The sequence below is a fragment of the Scheffersomyces amazonensis genome (genome assembly GCF_036850825.1).
Source record: "Scheffersomyces amazonensis strain UFMG-HMD-26.3 chromosome Unknown RJT21scaffold_5, whole genome shotgun sequence".
Taxonomy (NCBI): domain Eukaryota; kingdom Fungi; phylum Ascomycota; class Pichiomycetes; order Serinales; family Debaryomycetaceae; genus Scheffersomyces; species Scheffersomyces amazonensis.
The window spans coordinates 1085989-1109996 of NW_027042745.1; the positions used below are offsets into that span (position 1 = coordinate 1085989).

General features: G+C 35.0%; 9 protein-coding genes across 9 annotated transcripts; 5 read left to right on the forward strand and 4 right to left on the reverse strand. All coding sequences in view use genetic code 12, as the record gives it.

Moving 5' to 3' along the window:
• The first annotated feature begins 78 nt into the window (after positions 1–78).
• RJT21DRAFT_121994 (putative ferric-chelate reductase) lies at positions 79–2047 on the forward strand. The gene has a single exon (XM_064882267.1). It carries the CDS (start codon positions 185–187, stop codon positions 2003–2005), a length of 1821 nt encoding a protein of 606 aa, XP_064737475.1. The 5' UTR covers positions 79–184; the 3' UTR covers positions 2006–2047.
• On the reverse strand, positions 2035–3151 carry RJT21DRAFT_108396 (uncharacterized protein; the record flags this gene model as incomplete). The annotated part of the gene is made up of 1 exon (XM_064879873.1): positions 2035–3151. Exon 1 carries the CDS (start codon positions 3094–3096, stop codon positions 2035–2037), a length of 1062 nt encoding a protein of 353 aa, XP_064737476.1. The 5' UTR covers positions 3097–3151.
• HGT12 (Hgt12p) lies at positions 3145–5119 on the reverse strand. Its single transcript, XM_064882268.1, has one exon. It carries the CDS (start codon positions 4884–4886, stop codon positions 3312–3314), a length of 1575 nt encoding a protein of 524 aa, XP_064737477.1. The 5' UTR covers positions 4887–5119; the 3' UTR covers positions 3145–3311.
• A 1492-nt stretch (positions 5120–6611) lies between these two features.
• SOD3 (Sod3p) lies at positions 6612–7834 on the reverse strand. The gene has a single exon (XM_064884753.1). The coding sequence runs from the start codon at positions 7497–7499 to the stop codon at positions 6882–6884; it is 618 nt and encodes a 205-aa protein (XP_064737478.1). The 5' UTR covers positions 7500–7834; the 3' UTR covers positions 6612–6881.
• An 893-nt stretch (positions 7835–8727) lies between these two features.
• CSA1 (Csa1p) lies at positions 8728–11100 on the forward strand (the record flags this gene model as incomplete). Its single annotated transcript, XM_064885205.1, has 3 exons — positions 8728–9904; positions 9947–10366; positions 10442–11100. Coding segments are annotated over 3 exons (2256 nt in total), but the record flags the coding sequence as incomplete, so codon positions are not given.
• A 2470-nt stretch (positions 11101–13570) lies between these two features.
• SAC7 (Sac7p) lies at positions 13571–15826 on the forward strand. Its single transcript, XM_064882269.1, has one exon. It carries the CDS (start codon positions 13910–13912, stop codon positions 15782–15784), a length of 1875 nt encoding a protein of 624 aa, XP_064737480.1. The 5' UTR covers positions 13571–13909; the 3' UTR covers positions 15785–15826.
• A 65-nt stretch (positions 15827–15891) lies between these two features.
• On the forward strand, positions 15892–17221 carry RJT21DRAFT_48261 (uncharacterized protein). Its single transcript, XM_064884757.1, has one exon. The coding sequence runs from the start codon at positions 15999–16001 to the stop codon at positions 17175–17177; it is 1179 nt and encodes a 392-aa protein (XP_064737481.1). The 5' UTR covers positions 15892–15998; the 3' UTR covers positions 17178–17221.
• On the reverse strand, positions 17222–17735 carry RJT21DRAFT_48252 (uncharacterized protein). The gene has a single exon (XM_064884754.1). The coding sequence runs from the start codon at positions 17632–17634 to the stop codon at positions 17266–17268; it is 369 nt and encodes a 122-aa protein (XP_064737482.1). The 5' UTR covers positions 17635–17735; the 3' UTR covers positions 17222–17265.
• Positions 17736–19707: 1972 nt separating this feature from the next.
• RJT21DRAFT_3392 (uncharacterized protein) lies at positions 19708–23427 on the forward strand (the record flags this gene model as incomplete). The annotated part of the gene is made up of 1 exon (XM_064884204.1): positions 19708–23427. The coding sequence occupies one exon, from the start codon at positions 19708–19710 to the stop codon at positions 23425–23427; it is 3720 nt and encodes a 1239-aa protein (XP_064737483.1).
• Between the last annotated feature and the right edge of the window lie 581 nt (positions 23428–24008).

A 24008-nucleotide genomic window follows, 5' to 3' on the forward strand; every position in this document is an offset into this window, starting at 1 on the left:
GATGAGCAAATTGCCTGTACAAATTAGGAAGTTGAAAAACGCTCTTAGTAAAAAATATATGCCAAATTTTTATCAGATCTCCGAATCGTGGATTATATAAAAGTAATGTAGAATATCAGGCAGAGCCAAGCCAGATCTGAAAAGGTAAGTAGCTTAATTATTGTAGGAAATTGTTATTACCAAAATGGGAGTACAATTCGATGGCATGGACTGCCTTGCAGATATGAATCTGGCTCAATACGCAGCTGCTCATGAACTACTGCAAAAAGAAGTTGCATGGATGGACCAAGGGAAATATGGGAAATTTACTATATATTTTGGAGTTGCAATTATAGGATGTGCTTTCCTTAAACATATATGGTATTTGTATCGAGATTATAGTTATAAAAAGTCAAAATCTAATAATAATGTTATAAGTCCATTTATTGATGTATTTATATCATATTCAAGATATTTAGGTTATAAACAAATTCCGGCTCGTATAAGTTATTTCACTTCTTTACCTCCTTCTTTGGGATCGACTTTATTTACAATGTTTACATCACTTTATCTCTTCTGTTATTCATTGGTACCTCATTTTTGGTATAGAGGATGTTTTGGCTTCGGATCTCCTCCATTAGCTGTAAGATCTGGAATTATGGCAGCAGCTTTAACTCCATTCATTTATATTTTATCCGGAAAAGCTAACATGATAACTTTTTTAACAGGTATAAGTTATGAGAAATTAAATCAATATCATCAATATGTTGGTTTATCTGCTTTTGTATTAGCATTAATTCATACAATACCATTCATTTATCAACCATTGGCTGAAGGTGGAGCCAAGAATCTTTCATATGAATTCAGAACTGACTTTGCATTTTACAGTGGAATTCCTCCATTGATTATATTAGGATGGCTATGCATTGCATCTAAGGCATATTTTAGAAAGATCTGCTACGAGTTCTTCGTTCACATGCATTGGATGTGCGGTGTTGCTTATGTGGGTACTTTTATTTGGCATATTAATAAAACCTTAAATTATGATAATTATGTTTGGAGTGCTATAGCATTTTGGGCTACACAAGTTATTTACCGTATCCTTGTTAAGACAGCATTTAAACCAAACTCTTTATTTTTAAGATCAAGACTGGCCAAATTAATGAAACTAGGTGAAAATTCTTACCAAATAACCATTGCAAATACCAAAGGTTACAAATGGAAACCCGGTCAACATTGTTACTTAAGATTTGCTGGAGCAAGAATACTTGATAATCATCCTTTTTCGATTGCATCTGCTATTGATGATGAAGAAAAAGAAATGAAATTTATCATTGTTCCAAAGAAAGGTTTAACCAAAAAGATTTATTTGGAATTAGATGACTTTGTTGCTAAAGAAAAGAATGTCTATATTGACGGTCCATATGGGGGAACCACAAGAGATCCTACATCGTTCGATAGAATCGTCTTATTATCTACTGGAAGTGGTGTTACTGCCACATTACCCTTTCTATTACACATGGCCAATGAAATGAAACTAGCCAAATCTGATAAATCAAAGAGGGTTGTAACTCAAAAAATTGATTTTATTTGGATTATTAGATCCCACGAAGACATTAAATGGATTAGGCTGGAATTGATTAAATGTAAGAGTATTGGAGGTGATCAGATTAATATTTCCATCTATACAGCAAGAAATAATAATACAGTGGGGGATGTAAAAGAAGGAATTGAAATGTCAAATATGGACGACTATGAACAATATATTGAAAGCAGAGATGTAGATTTGAAATCAGAAGATAATGGAATAACAGTTCATAATTACAAACCTTCAGTTACTCGTGTGGTTAATGATCTTAGAGGTAGTCTTTTAAGAAGAAATTTCATTGTTTGTTCTGGAAGTGATTCGATGAAATCTCAAGTTAGTGGAGCTGTTTCAAACTTACAAGCCTTAATTTTCAATAATGATTTTAATCATTCGTACATAGAAGAAATATACTTACATTCCGAATCCTTCGGATGGTAAGTTGTGTAGCATATAGACAATAAATATTCTTAAAACTTTAAGTTTTTAATAATGTGATCGATATCATCATCAATTGAATCCAAAAATTCTTGCTTTGATGTATACTTTGGCTTCCAGCCAATCAATTTTCCATTATCACCTCTACTTCTCGAATTTGTGCCCCAATATGCTGGAGCGAAGTCATCACCAGTGAGTTCAATAATAGCTTGGGGTTGTAATTCAACTATCTCAGCTGAGTTGACTAATTTCCTCTCATATAATTTCTTACCGATGGTTTGAGAAATCTCTTTCCAAGTATGTTCAATCTCTGTTGGAGCAGCTGAATTTGGAGCATCTTGTATCGTCAAGGATCCAAAGTAATAACCTTCTCGATTAACTGGAAGTGATTCTTTCTTGATTAACTTATGTAAAACCAAGTAGTATAAATCACCCAAATCCTTAATATGGACTCTACTCCAAATATAGTTTCCATCATATACAGTGAAAGCCTGCTTATTTTTTAAAGAAGCCAGAATTAAAAATGGAATTTGAATCGAATAAAGATTATCATATCCATTCGAAATACCATAAATAGTAGAAGGTGCAATCACTATAGTTTCAATTTTTGGATTTTTGTCATGAATATCAAGAACAATTGCATCAACAGGCCTGTGGGGTTGAGCCAAAGGAAGCGAATTAAGTTCTCCAATGTTGTTACTATCCGAATAAATTTTGGTGGCAGGAGGCTTTTTAGCTTTAATTCCATCTCCAAGCACAGAAGTCCCTGATGTATGAATTAAAATCTTTGGCTTGAGGGAAGCAACCAATACTTCTGAAAGTGCTTCCGCACTTGGAACATGATCAACATTAGCAGTATTGATAATTATATCACTCGCCTCAGTATATTTTTTAATCAATTCGGTGTCGTCTAAGTCTCCGAGTACTGCTTTTACTCTACTTCCTGTTTTGGCAATCAAGTTGGCTGCCTTGCTTTCGGTACGAACTAAAGCGGTAACTTCAAAATTTAAACCATCAGCATTGTTAAGCAATTGGTACAAGACTTCACCTCCAATATAGCCAGTAGCTCCAGTAATAAAAACAGTATATGTCATTTCAAATTCTGATAAGTCCTATGGAGGAAAACAAGAAGTGATAAATTGAAAGATGATATTGAAGATATTTATATTAATAATATGGAGAGATTTAAGTTGGGGGTCAGTGTGGCTCGAAGCAAAAAAAAACTTGGGGGTAGGTTTGCTGCGAAATTACAATGATTTGCTAAATCATATTGTCGTATTAATAATCAAAACTATCTAATATTAGGACATTACAAGGAAGCTTCTTCAATAGCGGCTTTTTTTTCGTCATCAGAACTTGATTCCAAAGTTTGTCTAAATGCATGCTCAGTTGGAATGAATGATCCCGACTTCCAAGCATATGGTACCTTCTCATACATTTCGTCAACTTGTTCTAAAGTCAATCCCTTAGTTTCATAGACCATACAATAAGCAAATAAGAAACCTAAGACATTGCAACCACCCCAGATAAAGAAAACATTACTTCCAAGATTAGCATTACCTGGTCCAGAGTCAACCATATAAGGAGTGATATATGCAATGACAAAGTTAAATAACCAATTTGAAGCAGTAGAAATAGAAATACTCTTTTGTCTGACATTTAATGGATAAGTTTCAGCTATAATTGCCCAAGCCAATGGACCCCAAGTAGCAGCAAAACCTGCAATGAATGTGCAGGTGAACGCAATTAAACATTTATTTGCCGAATCAGAGTTTTGGCCGGCTGCCACTCCAACAATGGACACAATGAGTTGAGATACAGCCATAACAACCGATCCACTTAATAAAAGTTTTCTTCTTCCAACTACTTCAACCAAGAGAATACCAGGGATAGTAGAACCAAAATTAACAATGTTAGTTGCCATTTGAATGACGAAACTATTCTCGATTCCAGCTCTTTGGAAGAAATTTGTACCATAGTAGAAAATAAAGTTAATACCTGTCAACTGTTGTAAACCTTGAAGACCAACTCCAAGAAGTAATCTTTTAACTTGATGATTCTTATTTGAAAATACATCTCTCCAAGAAGAATTAGAATTAGCTCTTTCATATTCAAAATTTGCTTTAATATCTTCGTATTCATCAACTAAGTCAGGATGATCAACGCTCAATTTCCTTAATCTGGAGAGTGATTTCTTCGCACGTTCTTCGTCACTTCTAGAAACATAGAATCTTGGAGTTTCAGGAAGGATTAGCATACCCCCACCTAAGATCAAGGCCCACAAAAATTGGACTGCAATGGGAATCCTATAAGAACCAGAGTCTTTTCTTGCGTGAGAAGCTTGGTTCACAATTGCAGCTAATAACAACCCTAAGGTGATTGCCCATTGATAACATGAAATGATAGCTCCTCTAATCCATTTAGGAACAGTCTCTGCTTGATATAATGGAATCACAGCTGAAATAATACCAACTCCAAAACCCGCAATAACTCTACCTACACACAATAATGGTATAGCTGTGGCTGCAGTTTGTAGTATAATACCCAAATTAAAGATGATTAATGTCGAAATTATTAGAGTCCATCTTCTACCGATCCAGTCAGAAAGAATAGGAGCACTAAGAGAACCGAAGAAGGTACCCGCAGAAAGAATTGAAACAATTAAGGAGCTTTCTGAAGAGGTGAATTCCAACTTATTGCTAGGAAATCTTTCTTTGACATAACTCATAGCCATTATACCAGAGATTGTACCAGTATCATAACCGAAAAGAATACCAGCAAATGCAGCAAATAAACCAACAAAGATCCCCATAGAGGTCGACCCAGCCTTCTTCTCACCGACGTTAACAAATCTTCTGACAAGCGAATTATCTTCTAATCCCATTATTATTACTTTTTTTTAAGTGAATAATCTATTTATTATTACTTTTATTTAAGTAAATAATCTATTTGGGAAGGTTTAAACAAAAATTCAAGATATCTACAGATATTTATAGTTTGAAAATCATAAAATTATTCTCTAAATTCCAGACTATAACAAAGACATTAATAGAAATTGAATCACGTCATGATACGAGAAAATGGAGAAAATGGAGAAAATGGAGAAAATGGAGAAAAGTAATTCCAGTGCTAAAGTAAATCGAGAATAATAATAGATATTCATGCGATTAAACAATAATACAAATTTTCTTGTCTTATGATTTATCCAGAAAAGTTATTTTGAATACGTCTCGTGTAAGTCATTCCAAATTAAAAAGGGCCTTTCATTCACGCCAGTACTTGAACTTTATGATTATAATTAAATTGCAGCTATTTTAAGATGTGCGGCATGAACATAAATAAAAAATGTGCACAAAAAGAGTGCCCTTTCTTTCTTGGGCTGGGCATGTTTTGCGCCGTGGGGTACGTATTTTTTATAATTTTATCTTCAATTACGATTGTCATTATTAAGGTCTATATTTTCGAAAAACCTAGTGACATATCTTCCAGAGAAAAGAACTTGAAAATCACCGAATAAACGAACGAGCTTAATTCAAATTGGCTACACGATGACCGCTATTCCAGGAGTGGCTCCACTAAGTGTTTGAGACAAGACTTTTCTTGGAATTACCATTACTTAATATCTTAACCCTAAGAAAAAATGTAATTAAAAATAATTCAGGAAAAACATAAGTGTTAGAATTCCAATAATAGTTTGTCCGATTAAAAGTTTCTTGGCTGAAAATGCCACACGCCTAGATAATACACTATAACAATATCATAACGACGGTAAAAATTTCGTATGCAATGAAATACGTAGCATATACTTTGTCACTCTTAACTAAGTAAATAACAAATTTAAATTTTGCCTCTTTATGCAAGTCTCCTAAAATAAAATTAGGCTATTGTTTAACCTGTTCACAAGGGACCAAGCAACAACAGGGGAAATCTAGTTTGGGAACTGTGTGATATTATAAAAAGTTAATTATGTACAAAACACAAAACCTTACCCCACATCATATTGGAAAAATTTAAATTTTCCTTTTTCTTGGAGACTTGATTCAATATTAATCCGAAAATTTCAAAGCCTTGATCATCGAGTGTACTTAATTTTTCCAATAACAACCAGTTGCGGATAAGCTAGAGTCCTAGAATGGGAAAGTTCTTCTTTTATACATGAATCTTTTTATTCTGTAATGAAAAGAGCGGGATTTTTTGATTCCGGTATTGTGATGAAACGATTGTCGTTAGTTTTTTTTGATTCAATACAGAAATCTTTAGGATTTATTGTTTTCCCGGAAATGTTAAAGGTTGTATTGGCCTGCCAAGTATTCATCCCCACATTTTTAACAGAGAAATAGAAAATAGTTTATGTGAGAAAAGTATTTGAACAGGCAAACTGCAACACTATCTTTTGCAAAGACGTCATGGTGATACAATAGTTTGAAATACAAATTGAGTTTATGTTATTCGTTAAACTTGGATTTTCATCTATGAATTCAATTCTTAAGTAAAAGCCTGTGTCCAATTTGCGGTTTTAGAAGATATGATGAAAATAAAGCGTGTCATCTTTTTATAGCTCAATATAATTATTCTTAGAATAACCATGACCTTCAGGTAGAAATGAATATTAAGTTCAGTCAATATAGTTGATGTTGCAGTATTATTTTTATATATTTTATTATGATTGCTAGTTACTTAAACTGATTTATCATATGAATCGGTTGAGGTGTCTTGTATATATATAACCCTACCCGGAAATTTTTATATCCACACTGGATAGCTTGATTAACTTTCGTAATCAGTCCTCTCCACTCCTAAGTCAGAAGAATTCAAAATAGCAAGTACTTGCGTACCTTTTATGAAAAGAAATAATAGTCATATATTAGAGCTTATATAGTTATTCAGTTATATATCTTTTTTCAGCTTCATTCCAGTTGATTACATTCCAAATAGCTTTAAAATAATCAACTTTGACATTCTGATATTGTAAATAATAAGCATGTTCCCAAGCATCAATGGCCACTAAAGGTACCAATGGCTCAAGAATTGTATCTTGATTAGGACGGGTAACAACATCTAATTTATTCCCATTTTCTTTATTATAAACTATGAATGCCCAACCCGAACCCTGAATAGTTGCCAATTTTGCATTGGTAATTTCAACGAGTCTTTCAACACTACCATATTGTTCAATAATCTGTTTACCCAATGGAGAATCTTTAGCTGGAACTTTGCCTCCAAATTTCTGAACAGGTGATAAACTTTTCCAAAATAACACATGGTTAGTGTGTCCACCACCATGAAATTTGACGTTTTCTTGAAGTTGAATAGCACGCTTAACGTCTCCTACAGAGTTTGCTTTTGCGAGATCATCCACAGCAGCATTGAAAGAAGTGACATATGTTTGATGATGCTTCTTATAGTGAATCTCATTGATTTCCTTAGAAATATATGGTTCTAATTCATCAAATCCCCAGTCGAGCTTTGGTAATTCAATTTTAACAATGTTTGACATATTTATACCTTAGATAGAATAGCTTGCAGAGGAAGGTTTTATAAATAAAGATGGATACTATCGAGTACAAGTATTTATAGTTCAAATTTACACAGTCGAGGATCCTTAAATACCCCCTAGGATACAATTTTGGTCCTTAACTTGACCAATAAAAGCCATTGTTTTTTCATTACCTCAATAGTTATACTTTCCTAAGAAATCTATTTTGCTCAATATATTTGCTCACTGGCACATGGTAGCGAAATCCTACGCCACCACACTAGTTGAAAACAAAATACTTATCCACGATTGTGGATCAATTAAGCCAGTAAGCCTTCAATATAAAATATACTTCAATTGAGTTAGTAAAATAAAAAAAGGAAACAGAACAATATTTATGAGTACCATGATAAGCGTTATTTATTGAACGATGTACCATATTTTTCGAATACGAATTGTGCTACCGATAAAATTTGCTCGAGAATTTTGTGCTCGTTTATTTTTGATCAAATAGATAATTTTTCAGACATGAATATCCATATATTATCAGTTACTATGTTCGGAGAACTGCATCATTATATGGCAACACATGCATCATTGTAATTATCCAAGACTATGCTCGACTTGTGTTTTAATATTTCCAAGAAATAAAGATCGAAAATTAATTAGCGTTGAGTCCGACACGGAGTATAGCTAGAACGATATCTCCGCTGATATACGAAAAAATCCTTTTTAGCACGCATTAGGCAGCTGCAAAATATGAATTGCAACACAAAAATTCATATTAGAGGGTCCCATTATGATGAAACTTAGTAAATACAATAGGCGAAACTTAATTACGAAGTTACTGGTCAAAATGCAGTAAATTTAATTGTTTTGATTCTTGTTATAGAGAAAAAAAGAAGTAAATTAAAAATTAAACAATAAAAAATCTGAGCATCAAAAGTTCCAAGAAAAGTTTCAAACGTTTCTTACCAAATACATAAGATTAACCTTAACTTGAAAACCGATATGGATTCGTAGATTCAATTACATTGGTAGTTGATTGGTTATTTCTAATTGAGATTTTAAATTATTCATTAAAGGATTATATGTAAATCATATTGAAATAACCGATCTATATTATTAACTGAAAACTATGTATGCTTTCACTAATTTCTTAACTTATTGAACTATATTTATAAAGGTGCATTATCACCTTACTTCATTAAAGATGTATTTAATTGACCAAATAAAGGCGAAATATACGATGAAGCCAGTTTTATTTGTTTTACTTGCAGCATTGACATTAGCGTCAGCTGAGGATAGTTCGAGTATAACGAAAGCTCCAGCTAGTACTACCACTGCTGATAATCCATATGCAACTTATCCAACCGTGGCAAAGACCGCTTCTATCAACGGATTTGCTGACAAGATTTATGATGACTTACCAGAATGTGCTAAGCCATGTATGTTCCAAAACACTGGAGTCACACCATGTCCATACTGGGATACCGGATGTTTGTGTGTTATGCCTCAGTTCGGTGGTTTAATTGGTAGCTGTATTGCTGAAAATTGTAAGGGTAGCAATGTTGTTCTGGCCACCAGTTTAGCTACATCTATATGCTCTAGTGCAGGTGTCTGGGAACCATACTGGATGATACCAGCCTCGATTTCTAGTTCATTATCTGTTGCAGCTGCCGATACCGCAGTTGCTGAAACATCATCAGATCCAGAGCCAACTAGTGAATCCTCTAGCACAGCTTTGGAAGATGTGTCATCTACTTCATCTACTTCTATTCCAGAGAATACCTCGGAAACCTCCGATGAGGCTAATTCCGAAACTGCTAGCACCGAAAACCAAAGTACTTCTTTAGCTGCTGAAGCAAGCACTTCAAGTATTACAGATGACAAATCAAGTATAACTGAAGCTCCAAGTACCACTAGTACTGATAATCCATATGCAACTTATCCAACCGTGGCAAAGACTGCTTCTATCAACGGATTTGCTGACAAGATTTATGATGACTTACCAGAATGTGCTAAGCCATGTATGTTCCAAAACACTGGAGTCACACCATGTCCATACTGGGATACCGGATGTTTGTGTGTTATGCCTCAGTTCGGTGGTTTAATTGGTAGCTGTATTGCTGAAAATTGTAAGGGTAGCAATGTTGTTCTGGCCACCAGTTTAGCTACATCTATATGCTCTAGTGCAGGTGTCTGGGAACCATACTGGATGATACCAGCCTCGATTTCTAGTTCATTATCTGTTGCAGCTGCCGATACCGCAGTTGCTGAAACATCATCAGATCCAGAGCCAACTAGTGAATCCTCTAGCACAGCTTTGGAAGATGTGTCATCTACTTCATCTACTTCTATTCCAGAGAATACCTCGGAAACCTCCGATGAGGCTAATTCCGAAACTGCTAGCACCGAAAACCAAAGTACTTCTTTAGCTGCTGAAGCAAGCACTTCAAGTATTACAGATGACAAATCAAGTATAACTGAAGCTCCAAGTACCACTAGTACTGATAATCCATATGCAACTTATCCAACCGTGGCAAAGACTGCTTCTATCAACGGATTTGCTGACAAGATTTATGATGACTTACCAGAATGTGCTAAGCCATGTATGTTCCAAAACACTGGAGTCACACCATGTCCATACTGGGATACCGGATGTTTGTGTGTTATGCCTCAGTTCGGTGGTTTAATTGGTAGCTGTATTGCTGAAAATTGTAAGGGTAGCAATGTTGTTCTGGCCACCAGTTTAGCTACATCTATATGCTCTAGTGCAGGTGTCTGGGAACCATACTGGATGATACCAGCCTCGATTTCTAGTTCATTATCTGTTGCAGCTGCCGATACCGCAGTTGCTGAAACATCATCAGATCCAGAGCCAACTAGTGAAGCTTCCACCACTATATTGGAGGACGCTTCATCCGTTTCATCTACTTCAGTCCCAGAAAATACCTCTCCAGCTAATGAAGAAACTTCTGACCAAAGTGAACTGAGTACGACGATTGTTGATCCTACTTCTTCAAGTATTGAAGATGCAAACTCGAACATAACTGAGGCTCCAAGTGCTACTAGTACTGATAATCCATATGCAACTTATCCAACAGTAGAGAAGACTGCTTCTATCAACGGATTTGCTGACAAGATTTATGATGACTTACCAGAATGTGCTAAGCCATGTATGTTCCAAAACACTGGAGTCACACCATGTCCATACTGGGATACCGGATGTTTGTGTGTTATGCCTCAGTTCGGTGGTTTAATTGGTAGCTGTATTGCTGAAAATTGTAAGGGTAGCAATGTTGTTCTGGCCACCAGTTTAGCTACATCTATATGCTCTAGTGCAGGTGTCTGGGAACCATACTGGATGATACCAGCCTCGATTTCTAGTTCATTATCTGTTGCAGCTGCCGATACCGCAGTTGCTGAAACATCATCAGATCCAGAGCCAACAAGTGAGGCCTCTAGTACAACTTCGGAAGACATTTCCTCCAGTGAAGCAATTGTCACTTCCACTGCTGATCCTGAACCAACATCATCCTTAAGTGGGAGTTCCTCTGTCGAAGAAAATTCTTCTGATGATGTGACCTCTTTTATTACTTCATCTTCGGTCGAATCATCTGATGTTCATGAAGAATCTTCCATTGAAGTAAGTGAAACTGTTATTAGTTCGGAAATAGAAATTAATTCATCTCAATCAGATTCTAATACGGATCCAATAATTACCATAACCACCACCAAGTCTGCTGTTGTTACAGAAATCATTACTACTTGTGATGACAGCTCTAGTCCACTAACCCTCACTTCTACCAGATCTACTGTGATCACTGAAACTTACACTACATGCCCTGAAACTGATATTGAAAATGAAACCGAATCAAAGGGTGATAAGACTAATGATTACAGTACAAATACTGAAGCCATAACTAAGACAAATCACAATGAAGAAAAGGGAACATCTACAGTAACTGAGCACCATATTGTTACTGTTTCATTGGATTGTGAAAAGTGCAAAACTTTTGTTAAAACAGTAGATGGTGTAGTCACTAGCATTATTGAAAGTGATACAGTGACTACTCAAATAGGAGGAAAGGATAAAGCAAGTAGTACTAAAGTCGTTGTTGAAAACACTACAAAGACCGAAGGAATAGAAACTCATCCAATATCAATTGAATCTAAATCGGTTCAGCAAACCGTGGCTGCCAGTTCTAATGGTCCCGTACTAACAACCGTTAAAGTTTCTAATGTTGTTTCTCCAACAGATTCCATTATTTCTGGTACAACTCAAGTTCCAGAAATTTCAAGTACTGATCAATTCAATGCTGCTAACTCTTTTGTTCCTTCAATAATCAACTTACTCATTGCTGCCATTTCCATTATTTTTGCTATCTAATTTAGATAATATTTTGTTCAACCTATTCTACTCACATTTAATTTTCGGTTCCAAGTTAAACGCATTGGATATATTCTTATTTTAATACTGCTTCTTGAAGAGTCAAACCTTCATTCCTTTCTGTTATATTTGAGTTCACGCTCGCACGCTGCTATCGACATAAAAGATACTTTGATTAAATCCAAAATTTAAAAGATGAAATCTTTATTCGGGAATTTTAAAAGTTTTAATTCATATCTCTATAGAATATCTATATCATTAGAAGCTTGTAAATACATAATGTTAACTTCATATAATTAATAAACTACAAGTCAAGAAAGCTGCATAATTAAAAACTATTTCAGACATAATTTGACTGAATATTCATAAATATTCACGGTAATACAAGTGCCATGGTAAGTCGATTAATGATTTCACCTGATAATGGCAAATATTTGAAAAAAATGTGAAAATGAGACAAGACATGTCATTTTGTAACAGAAAATAGGACAAGACTCAGGTGTCTATTTTAAGAACGCGACAAAAAGATCTAGACCAAGAACTAAGTAAAACATCCAAACTTCAAAGTAGGGAGGGGAGCCCCTCTATGCAACTTCGATTTCCTAATTAGGATAAATTAGATGAAGAAGAATAGAAAGAAGCAACAGTTACTATTTTTAGGTGAAGTCAAGGGATTTACTGACAAGTTTCTAACAACTATTTGCCGCAAATAAAATAGACATGAAGCATAAGAAGACAAAACAATACCAGACAAGACTAGATGATCTAGAATATATCCTATAGAAGACAATGTAATACCTACTGAACATATTGAATGAATTAACTAATAGCCAAACAATACCTCTACGTAGAATTTTGATACTTAGTATCATCGCCATGTGTATAACAATGAGTGTTGAATATAGTTTGTTTTCATTTCATAATTATTATATAATCATTCTGATGAGATGATTTATCTTTAAGGATAGGGAGAATAGCTAGTTTAGACGTAGTTTTTTCTTAACTGGGCTGAATGTTAGTATAGATTGGAATGACCATGGCATCACAAAGATACAATGATCGATACCAAATACTTACCCCTGGATCTTTTTCTCAGCTTTTTTATTTCTTGCCGCAGCTCAATTAGTCTGCAAACAACCTGAAACAGAGGATGACAGAACGTAGAATGCACTTACGAATGAAGAAAGGCAAATATATTGGCACTAGAGCAGTTGAATATATGATAGATGAGGACAGCTCATTCTCTCTGTTCATCAGCAGCTAAGTAGCATGTCGGAGTTATATATGCTTGAGCAAATATACGAAATTGACAGCTAAAGTGGGAGATAAGCTGTCAGGATTAATAGTAGATTTTTGTTTATTGTTTAAAAATAGCAATTAAGGATATATGTATAACAAGTGTCACATCTAAATATAATCATATACTATTTTCAAGAAATATATTCAGTTTGGAGCACTTATACATCAGCGCCTCTCTACAAGACGTTAATTTTTTGCCTATATTGTAACTATATTTTCAAAACCCAATCATAAGGTAGGTATCTCTATCGTACCGTAATCTTAAACAGTTAACAAATACAAGCGAATAGATGAGCTTACATACAGGAAACTCACATACAAAATAAAAATAGTAAAAAGTTAAAATTATATACATATAAAAAAAAATTAAATAAAAATTAAATAAAATTTATTAGGTGACTGAGAAAAAAAAAGACGTGTTGACGATCACCAAATTCGATTTTGTAAAAATTTCAACGTACAAGCTGGAGTCCACTAATATATCCAATCAGGACCATTCGAACCCAGCCCAGCCAAGCCCAGTCTAGTGCATACATTACTGAGTAATACTGTGCCACTATATGAGTCAATATTAATTTGAATCCCAATATCTACTTTTGTTAATTTCCCATCCATTGCCTAATACGTGTAATAGGATATTTTTTCCTGTCTACCTTCCCCATTATTTATATTGTATTATATAACTACCTACCTTTGTACTTTATAGTTGTATCATAACTTATTATACCATTATATCATTATGAGCCATTCACTGTCTCCTACAAGATCAGGCTCAATACTAGGTTGGGTGAAAAATCTAAAGAAAGGTAATCTTACTTCCAGTGATAGCGTCGACGAAGTCACGAGTGATCCCGATCAGAAAGACAAAGATCATCATCATCTTAATTTACTGTCCCACCATCACCATCATCATCACCATCATGGCCAAAACCAACAACCGTTACAAGCTTCAACCAGTCTTGGTCACTCCGATTCTTCCACTAGATCACCTTCAAAATCCATATCTGCAAATCTATTAATTCCCCAACTATCTCAGCTGCAATCTTCTGTTCAATCACAATCACAATCACAATCACAACAACAAATACAACCGTCACCTCCAAGCCAAGACTTCTTACGTCCAATATTACATCACAAGTCAAGATCCACCAATAACGTTAATAGAGTAAGGTCGAATTCTTTGAATCAATCTGAAAAATCGTCCAGTTTAAGACAACATCGTGATTCTTTCTTACAGCAGAATCCTCTAGTTGATGAAAATAGTAAATATTTTGGTGTTCCATTAGAAGTGGCAAATAGTATTGCTTCTACAAGTGTATTAAATGATTCTGATTATGGTCAAATTCCTCGTGTCGTAGCTAAGTGTGGAGTGTTCTTAAAGAAAAATGGTTTAGGAGTTGAAGGGATTTTTAGAGTAGGTGGTTCATCAAAAAGAGTTAAAGAATTACAATTGATTTTTAATTGTCCACCTGATTTTGGGAAAAATTTAAATTGGGATGGTTATACTGTTCATGATGCAGCTTCAATTTTTAGAAGATATTTAAATGCCTTACCTGAACCAATTATACCTCTCGATATGTATGAATCATTCCGTGATCCATTAAGAAAACGTCAAAGAATAAGTAATTATTTTAAACATTTGGCTCAAAAGCCAAATAAATCATCAGCAATTTCTTCAGAACCATCAACAAATCAAAGTATCAATGAAATATCTGGATCTCATCCTCTAACAGAAGTCAATATTGGTAAATTAAATAATCACAATACCCAAGAAATAACACAACCACCTCAAATAAATCAACATGATAATAATTCATCATCAAATTCACCTTCAGGTATCTCCCAAGCAAAATTTGATAATGAAAAGAATATAGATTCCGACAATAATTTAGGAGCTGGTGGTGAAGTTCTTGAGAAAAAGACTAAACAAAGAAGAAAATATGAAAAAGTGAAAAATGATGTTCTTTTAGCTATTGAAGATTATAACCAACTTATTTCAGAATTACCTCCAGCTTCAAAACAATTGTTATTATATATCCTAGATTTATTATCCATGGTTCGTCTTGAAGTAGATGTGAATCTCATGTCGTCAAGGAATTTAGCTGCAATTTTTCAACCTTCAATACTATCTCATCCAGATCACGATATGGATCCCGATGAATATGCTTTATCCCAAACTGTAGTTGAATTTTTAATTCAATATTTCCATTATTTTTTACCAGATTCTTCATTTAGTTTGGATTCTGATGTTAATAAGTTAATATCTAATGGTAATTCAAAACCATCATCTGAACAAAATAATGAAACAACCTCCACTATAACTGCTACTTCAGGTGTTGAAGGTAGTAGTCAAGTAACAAATGTGGCAGTGAATTCTAAATCTGGAGATAAGCCGAAATCAAAGTTAAAGTCTCAGTCCAGTTTTAAAAGACAACATAGTAAATCCTTCTCATCGACTCCAGTGGATCTAGATATGGTAGGGTATGCTAATAAGCAAACCCCACAAATTGTTGTTTCTAAGAAGGATTTTGGTATTAGTGATGATGATAATGATAATGAAAATGAAAATGAAAATGAAATTGATACTACTACATGTGATGATAATGATAACTAGGATCCTATTTAATTATTTATTAGTATATAATCGTAAATAGCTATATTATATATATATATATATATATATTGGGTTCTCTAGTGGAGGGCATATTTAGCGGCGTGCGTGCCTCAATTTTTGATAGCATAATTTTTCAACGAAGTGTTATTAACAGAGCACACTAGAGACGGACAGTACACACCAGTAAGATATATATAAATATAGCATATCGTCAATGTCAGATAACGAATCGACAGACAGAGTTGTGGAGGAGCACGAGGAGGTAGAAGATGTTGAAGAAGAAGATTTATTTGGAGATGTCCAAGAGGAGGAGGAAGAAGAAGAAGATAATGATAATAGTGAAGCTCGCTCTAAACGAAGTTTAGTAGATGAAGATGATGAAGAAGAAGAAAATGATGAAGATGATGACGAGGAAGAAGTTGAAGAAGTAGAACATGACTTGAAGTACACAGAAATATCGTTACCGCGTCATGCTGAATCTGCTCCAACGGAAGATGAAGTGTACTCATTAAAGTTACCTGTTTTCTTAAATGTTGAAGCTCATCCATTTGATCCTACTGAATTTAAAGAAAAAGTAGAACAAAATGCTGCTGAAAGATCTAAAACATCTATGACAGATAAGCAAGTACAAAGTGAACTTGTTGCAGAGAAATTACTCAACGAAAATACTCTTAGATGGAGATATTCTAATAGTGGAAATGATGAAATTATAAAACAATCCAATGCTCATTTTGTTCAATGGGATGATGGATCATTGTCATTGAAGATTGGACAAGAATTATTTGATGTTCGCCATGTTCCAGCTGTCGATAGTTACTTAGTAAAGACTCATGATTCCCTTGAGATCTTACAGTTTGATTCATCTCTTGATAAAACAATAAATCTTTTACCAGCTTCAACTTTCACTGCTACTCATAGAAAATTAACAGCTGCTGTGAAAAATATACAAAGAAAGGAAAAGATTCTTAATACAATCACTGATGATGATCCAATGCGTAAACAAAGATTGGCTGATGAAAATGAAAGAAAGACCTTGAAATTAAGAAGGCAGCTTGAATTAAAGAGAAGGTTACAAGAGGAAAGACTTGGACGTGATAATAGTCCATCTCTTCGTGGTACGTCACGTGAAACTGCCTATGAAAGATTTGAGAATCAATACGCAGAAGATGAATATGACGAGGAAGACGATTTTATAGCCAGAGATGACGAAGAAGAGGAACAAGATGACGACGACGAAGAATTAGGTGATGAAGACGAAGAAGAAAGATTCGAAAAAGGAGCTGAAAGATTGCAAGCATTGAAACAAGATGGTGCTGCTAGATACAGAGAAGACAGCGAAGAAACTAGTGAAAGAAAGAGAAGGCGAATAGTCGAATCAGATGAAGAGGATTAGTATTGATATTTAATTCCATAGAGCTCGTGTATATTAATTTAAAGCATTAATTAACCTGTTTATTATTTCCGTAACTGTCCAGCCAAATTCACGAAACTTGGGTCTGTATTCCCTTAGAATGTCGGAATAATTTCAATCCAGTCCATGATATAATTGACCACCACCACACAATTATATATATACACCATAACTTTAATATATATCGATCTGTACATTCAAAAGTAACTTGTAATGACTTATATATCGGAATAGTTCTCTCTGAAACAGATAATGGATGAATAATAAATTTCCAAAGCTCGAATATAGAATTTATTGACATAACAAAAAGGACCCAACTGCAAAGTAGTATGAGATAACCATACCATAGAATGGAATCATAGTTTTCTTGATCAGATTCTTGGGGGTCTTCAATCGTATCTCGAATTCGTATTAGTGGTAAGGGCTCAGAAAACTCCATTTAAATTTGAATACTCCTTTATTTTGAAAATTACTGAACATTTTAAACCCATAATCTTTTTCTATAGAAGTAGTTAAATTCTTAATACTGGTGAGAAGTTAAGTTCAAAAGTCGTGTAATGTTCAGAAGTATAACCATCAATGAAAAATTAAATTATTGCAAGAACTTCTTCATGCAACATTTTCAAATCGCTTAGCAACAATGTCAACTATAGAACTCCCATATCAATTAACCTTAAGGATACCATTTGAAAGTAAGAGACAATCGTCAATTGCTAAGTCCACATTGTCTCCGGATCCTATTCTTAAACCAACAGAAATTTCTATAAACTATGAAATTGAAGATATACATTTAGTTTGCCAATTTAAAGCTGTTAGTGATAGAGTAATTAGAGTGGCTGTCAGCAATGTAATTGACAACATAAAGACAATTATAGAATGCATGGATGATTTTGATGGAAAAAATGATGTTCTCTTCGAAGAATCAAGTTGAAGATCTTGATGAGACTCTTCCTAGTGAAGTTTTACTAGCCTGACAACTCTTTGATATTGTAAGATAAATAAGAGTCGCCTTGTTTAAGAGCCACTTAGTGCGTACTGTTATTATCCAGGAAATTGCCTCAATCTTGAAAATTTACATTATGGATATGGACTCTTTCATTCAACAATTATTATCGATTTGTCCTCCTAAATCTATTGTTCACATACCGTAAAGATCACCCTACTTTAGTCTGAGCTCTCTAGGTTAGAAAGATTTATGGTCTATTTGTATAAGGGATGATGTTTCTTAATAAACAAAATCGTCCAATAATTGGGTTAATTGCTCAAGGTATTGTGCTTCAATATAAAGCCGCTTTGATTTACGTAGTGAATCTTAAAGTAAGACAAATGAATAATTGTTCAGAATGAATTCAAGGATCTGCATAAGACGTACTAGGCATTCAATAATAAGGTGAGAACATATCAATATTGACAGCTGTCAGGGCGTAAGTCCGACTTTTATTTTCTAATTGTCTACGGTATGGAAAAGTTTCTTTTCATAATTATTTGTAAGTAGATTAATTAAGCCACTTCTGTGGAATATTATTTTCTATCATAGCCATAAAGGACTATAAACTTACATATTTTCTATGACGTCTGGCGCAACAATTGTTCTATACAAGAGAAGTTCCAGACTTACCCCACCATATTCATTTTTGTGGACTCTTAATTATCATGAATAATAAACTTTAAGTGGATTGTTCTTTCTTTTATTTTCTTTTTATACCTTTTATATGTTCTGGTTAGTATAGATCCACTGATACCCACTGATTTACGTAGTTAATTCTCGTATAATACGCCATATTTAGAATAAATCAATTGTATATTGATGTACAAAGTACTGTACAGCGACATACATGCTTCTAACACTTTACCGACTGCAGAAGAATATTTAATTTCGAGTATCGCCAATTACTGAAAAATCATTATAGTAGTAGTATACCTGCTGCACCACAAATATTGCATATGTATGCGATGCGATGCGATGCGATGACTTAGAAAAATACTGACCGGCATAAAAATACAAATAAAATTAAGAATCAGAGAAGTAATTGTTTGAAAGTAAGTCAATTTTATCATCTTGGCATTGTATTGTTCAATACTTTTAATCTTTTTGTCAACTGTCATGCATGATATACAATGCAGGACTTTAAATATTTCCGCACCACTCTTCAATAGAAAATTAACAATGGATGCAAAACGAAATATAAGTAAAATTATTAACGAATAAAATTTTGACCAATAATAGTATTAATCTGTCACATACACACGATGATTAAATTTGCAAAGGACAAATTGGCCTCCACAATTATTATACTGATTACGAAATTCATTCGTAAATTCAAGCTGTTTATTTCCTCATTGATCATCAGCTCAAATTGTATCAGGTCACTCAATTTAATCCCCCTGATCGTACAACAAGACCCTTAATTCATGAAATTTTAATATATATATATACCGCAATTGAATTCATAATTGATGAATTGTTCACATCGTGTAAATAAACAAGAAAATTAATATTAGAGGAAACAAAATGCTTGTTGTGAAACATATAGCAACTTTAACTTTAATTCTATGGTCAGCCATATCATTAGCAGACCGAGCATATAACTACGAACAAACCAATAGCATACAAGGAATGTATGTTGATGATTTTGAAAAAGTGCATATGCAAGTATCAAGAGCTACATTTCAAGATCCAGTAGTAGTCAATAGAGGAGGGCTCTTGTATATGAAAAATGTAGCCAGTTGGCCCTGGTTTCAGGTACTCGTTAATTATTTTAGAGTCTCTCTTAGTGATATAATTGTATCCGAAAATGCAACTTTTGTTATCGATGATGATAATACATATGGGCAGTGGAGCTCAATTGCCCTCCAAGGGAAACTAAATAATGCAGGTGAAACATACATCTTAGGTACAAACTCGTCTCATTCTATTACCACTTCTATACAAAACAATGATTTTAATAATACTGGTAAGCTTTGTTTCTTGAACAACATTAAGAATCCTCTGGAGAGTCAAGTTGAAATAGAATGGTGGGGTGGAACAGCTACTAATGATGGAACCATCTTCTTTAAAAATATTGATAATATCATCATAAACAAAGACTTGAAAGGTAAGGGTTGTATTTGGTTAGAAGATTATACAAACTACGTCATTGAAGATCCATATTTCAATCTGAACAGCAACCAGGCTTATTACTTAGGCAGAGGATCTACAATAACTATTAATAATTATGATCCTAACAGGAATATACCAACTTTTGAAATATATGGACTTGGAAACCGAAATTTTATATATCTTTATTTAAGAGGGTATCCCTCTTATGATTATGATGGCGAATATTTAACAATCTCAATTTTGAACAATATTGATCAGGGTAAAGTAATAAGAATAAAAGTAGGTCAAATTGGTAACTTAGATAATAACTTTGCTATAATGGGTTACTGCTTACCGCAATCCAAGAGAGCCCAAGGTGATTGTAAAGCTGAAATATGGATTCCTTTTGGTACAGATGAACAACCACCCCCAGCCGTATGTCAAAGATGTGATAATCCACCAGTCTTTGATGTGGACTCATATGATGATTTGCAAAATGGCTCACAATCATCATCTTCCGAAATTGAAACATCTTCCGAAATTGAAACATCTTCTGATATTGAAACATCCTCAGAGATTGAAACATCCTCAGAGATTGAAACATCCTCAGAGATTGAATATTCTTCATCCACTTCAGACGTTGTGTCCTCCTCAGATATTGTGCCATCGTCATATGTTGAATCGTCATATGTTGAATCGTCATATGTTGAATCGTCATATTTTGAATCGTCATCTGAAGTCGTAGCCTCATCTGAAGTTACTTCATCATCGAGTTTAATATTGTCTTCAACTGTGGATTCTTCGTCGAGTGTGGAACCACTTTCAACCTACCCTTCGCTGTCAGACGCGATTTCATCTTCTTCTGTTGTTTCCTCGCCAGATACAATCATGCCTTCAGCCAGTTCCGACGTTCCTTTCTTTTCCCCTTCATTGGCATCTAGCTATACAGGATCTAGTTCAGCACAATCTGAGACAGATATAGTTACAGATTCAGACACTTTAGGAACTGAAATAACTGATGAAATTGTTAGTACAAGCTCACATGAACTCAGCTCAGGCACAGCTACAACTGTTATAGGAACACCATCTGATGAAGTCGTCACAACTGCTGACCCAACAGACTCTACTACTGAGATTAAAGAACCAGAGACTTCGGAAACACTCATGGATTCCGAAACAGAAAGCGAGGAAGAGGGATCAACCACTCTCAAAGTGCAACCAACTTTTGAAAGTACTGAAAGTACCGAAAGTATCGAACCTTCAACCACAGATACTCACTCGGACTGGTCTTACACCACCACCATCGTGATAACTGAACCTGATGGAAGTACAGAAACAAAGACAGCTATTGTTGTCGATCCTCAGAATTCCGAAGGTGATTGGTATACCTATACTTCGTTCTTAGATGATGAATCCACTACTCTCAAAGAAGAACCTACGCTTGGAACTTCTCAAAATACTCATAATTCTGAAACCACTGAAACCACCCAATCCACAAGTACAGATACTCACTCGGACTGGTCTTACACCACCACCATCGTGGTAACCGAGCCTGACGGAAGCACAGAAACAAAGACAGCTATTGTTGTCGATCCTCAGAATTCCGAAGGTGATTGGTACACATACACGTCGTTCTTGGACGATCCAAAGGAAACTGATGAAGTGAACAGTACACCAGCAAATGTAGATACAACGACCAGAGTGAGTGATCGCTCTACAACTACAACAACACAAGGTTGGACCGGGACTTATACGACTACGTTCACAGTGCCAGGAGATGATCTTGATACCGTTATCATTGCAACACCACCTGTGGATTATACTACCACTACACAACAATGGACTGGAAGTGATACAACAACTTACACCATATCCGGAGACACACTTCAGACTGTTGTAGTTCAAGTGCCAACCACCGCCACCACACCTCAACCTGCCACGGGTGGAGTTGTCACTGAATACGTAACAACATATACCACTGCTTTGCCAAATGGATCTCCTGCTACAGAAAGTGCACAAGTTGTTATTTCTCAAGATGACGATGGTACTTTGTTCACATCTTCAGCAGTATTGCCTACCATCTCAACATATACAAGGACCGCCACTGTGACGTTGGGCAATGGCCAACAGTCCACCGCCGTCTATGAGGTCATAGTTTCACCAGATGATTCAGGAAGTCTTGTTACTACAAGCAGTATTTTAGTTGTAGCTGATAGAACTGACGTACCTGAAGGTCCTGCTAATGGTTTAGATAATACTAGCACAAATACAGATGTTGGTGGTGAAGAGTCTACCAACGAAATTAGTGACGAAGTTGTAAATAACAATGCCATTAATGAAGATAGTGGGAGTGGTGCAGCTCCTAATGAGGCCAATACTGAACAAAACATGAACAATGAAGTTATAAACAATAATTATAATTCCGGCGACAATACTAATACTAATAATGCTAAGGATTATAGTACTGGTGAAAATAATGGCAACACTAATACCAACACTAATACCAACACTAATACCAACACTAATACCAACACTAATGCCAACACTAATGCCAACACTAATGCCAACACTAATGTCAATGATAATGTTACCGGTAATAATGCCAATGATAACGGTATTGCTAACAACGGTAGTGAAAACAATGGTAATGTTGCTAACGACAACGTTTATTATGACGGTACCGAATCAAATGGTGAACAAACCGTCCAACCGGCTGATTCTGAAAATGAAGACGTTCAAGAATTCGCCCCTACGTCTTATACTATTGCAGTCACTACCTCACTTCCTGATGGTCTGGTTCCTACAGAACTCGCGGTAGTAGCTGTTTCGATGGGTCCTGACGGCGTGGCTACCACACTAACCGCACCAATTACCGCACCTACTAATGCTGACTACTTCACTACTGTTGTGACTGGTGCACCGGTTGAAGACTACGATGCTGTAGGTAAGGAAGAAACTGATGCCCCGGCGGCACCTACTGCCGATGGTCCTGTTCCTCAGGTTCAACAACATCAACATGATGAGGATAAGGACACCACTGAAGAAAACGGATATTCACATGATGTGGAAGCATTTGATAGTGGGGCAGGATCTGTAAATTATCCGATTTACATGAATGCCGCACCCCTTTTGATTGCTCTCATTATGATTTAGAGTTTAGAGTTAAGTTTAGAGTTAAGTTTAGAGTTTTTCCGATATGCTTTTTTTAGTTCATGTCGCGTGCCTGATTTCTGAGTTTTTGTTAACAAAATAAAAGCGCATTAAATAATTTCTATGAGTAATAATATATGTACTAGTTCGATTGAAAGGCGAACAGAAAGTTCGTTTTAAACCGAAACCTCGACAGTGTTTTTGTCATTTTGCCGTAAATAAAGTGAGTTGCCAATTTTAACAGGGTAGTTCTGACTGAAACTGTTATTCTTCATTACATGCTAAGAAACTTAGAGGACTACATTATAATGTTGACTTTTTCAAAGAATGTTAAAACATTATGAGGGATATTTTTTCTAAATCGTTCGAGAATACGTAATAATCACCCAACTTTAAAATCTGGGCTCTATAGAGATAAAGAATTTAAAATTTATTGGTGCTGGAAAATACGCCACAATAGTCTTCAGGACCTCGGTATATTGCTCATAGATTCTTAATATAAACGAACTTTGATCTTATCATCGTAATATGCATAATAGATCCAATACAAAGATATACAACGAGCCGCGCAAGGTATTTGAGTA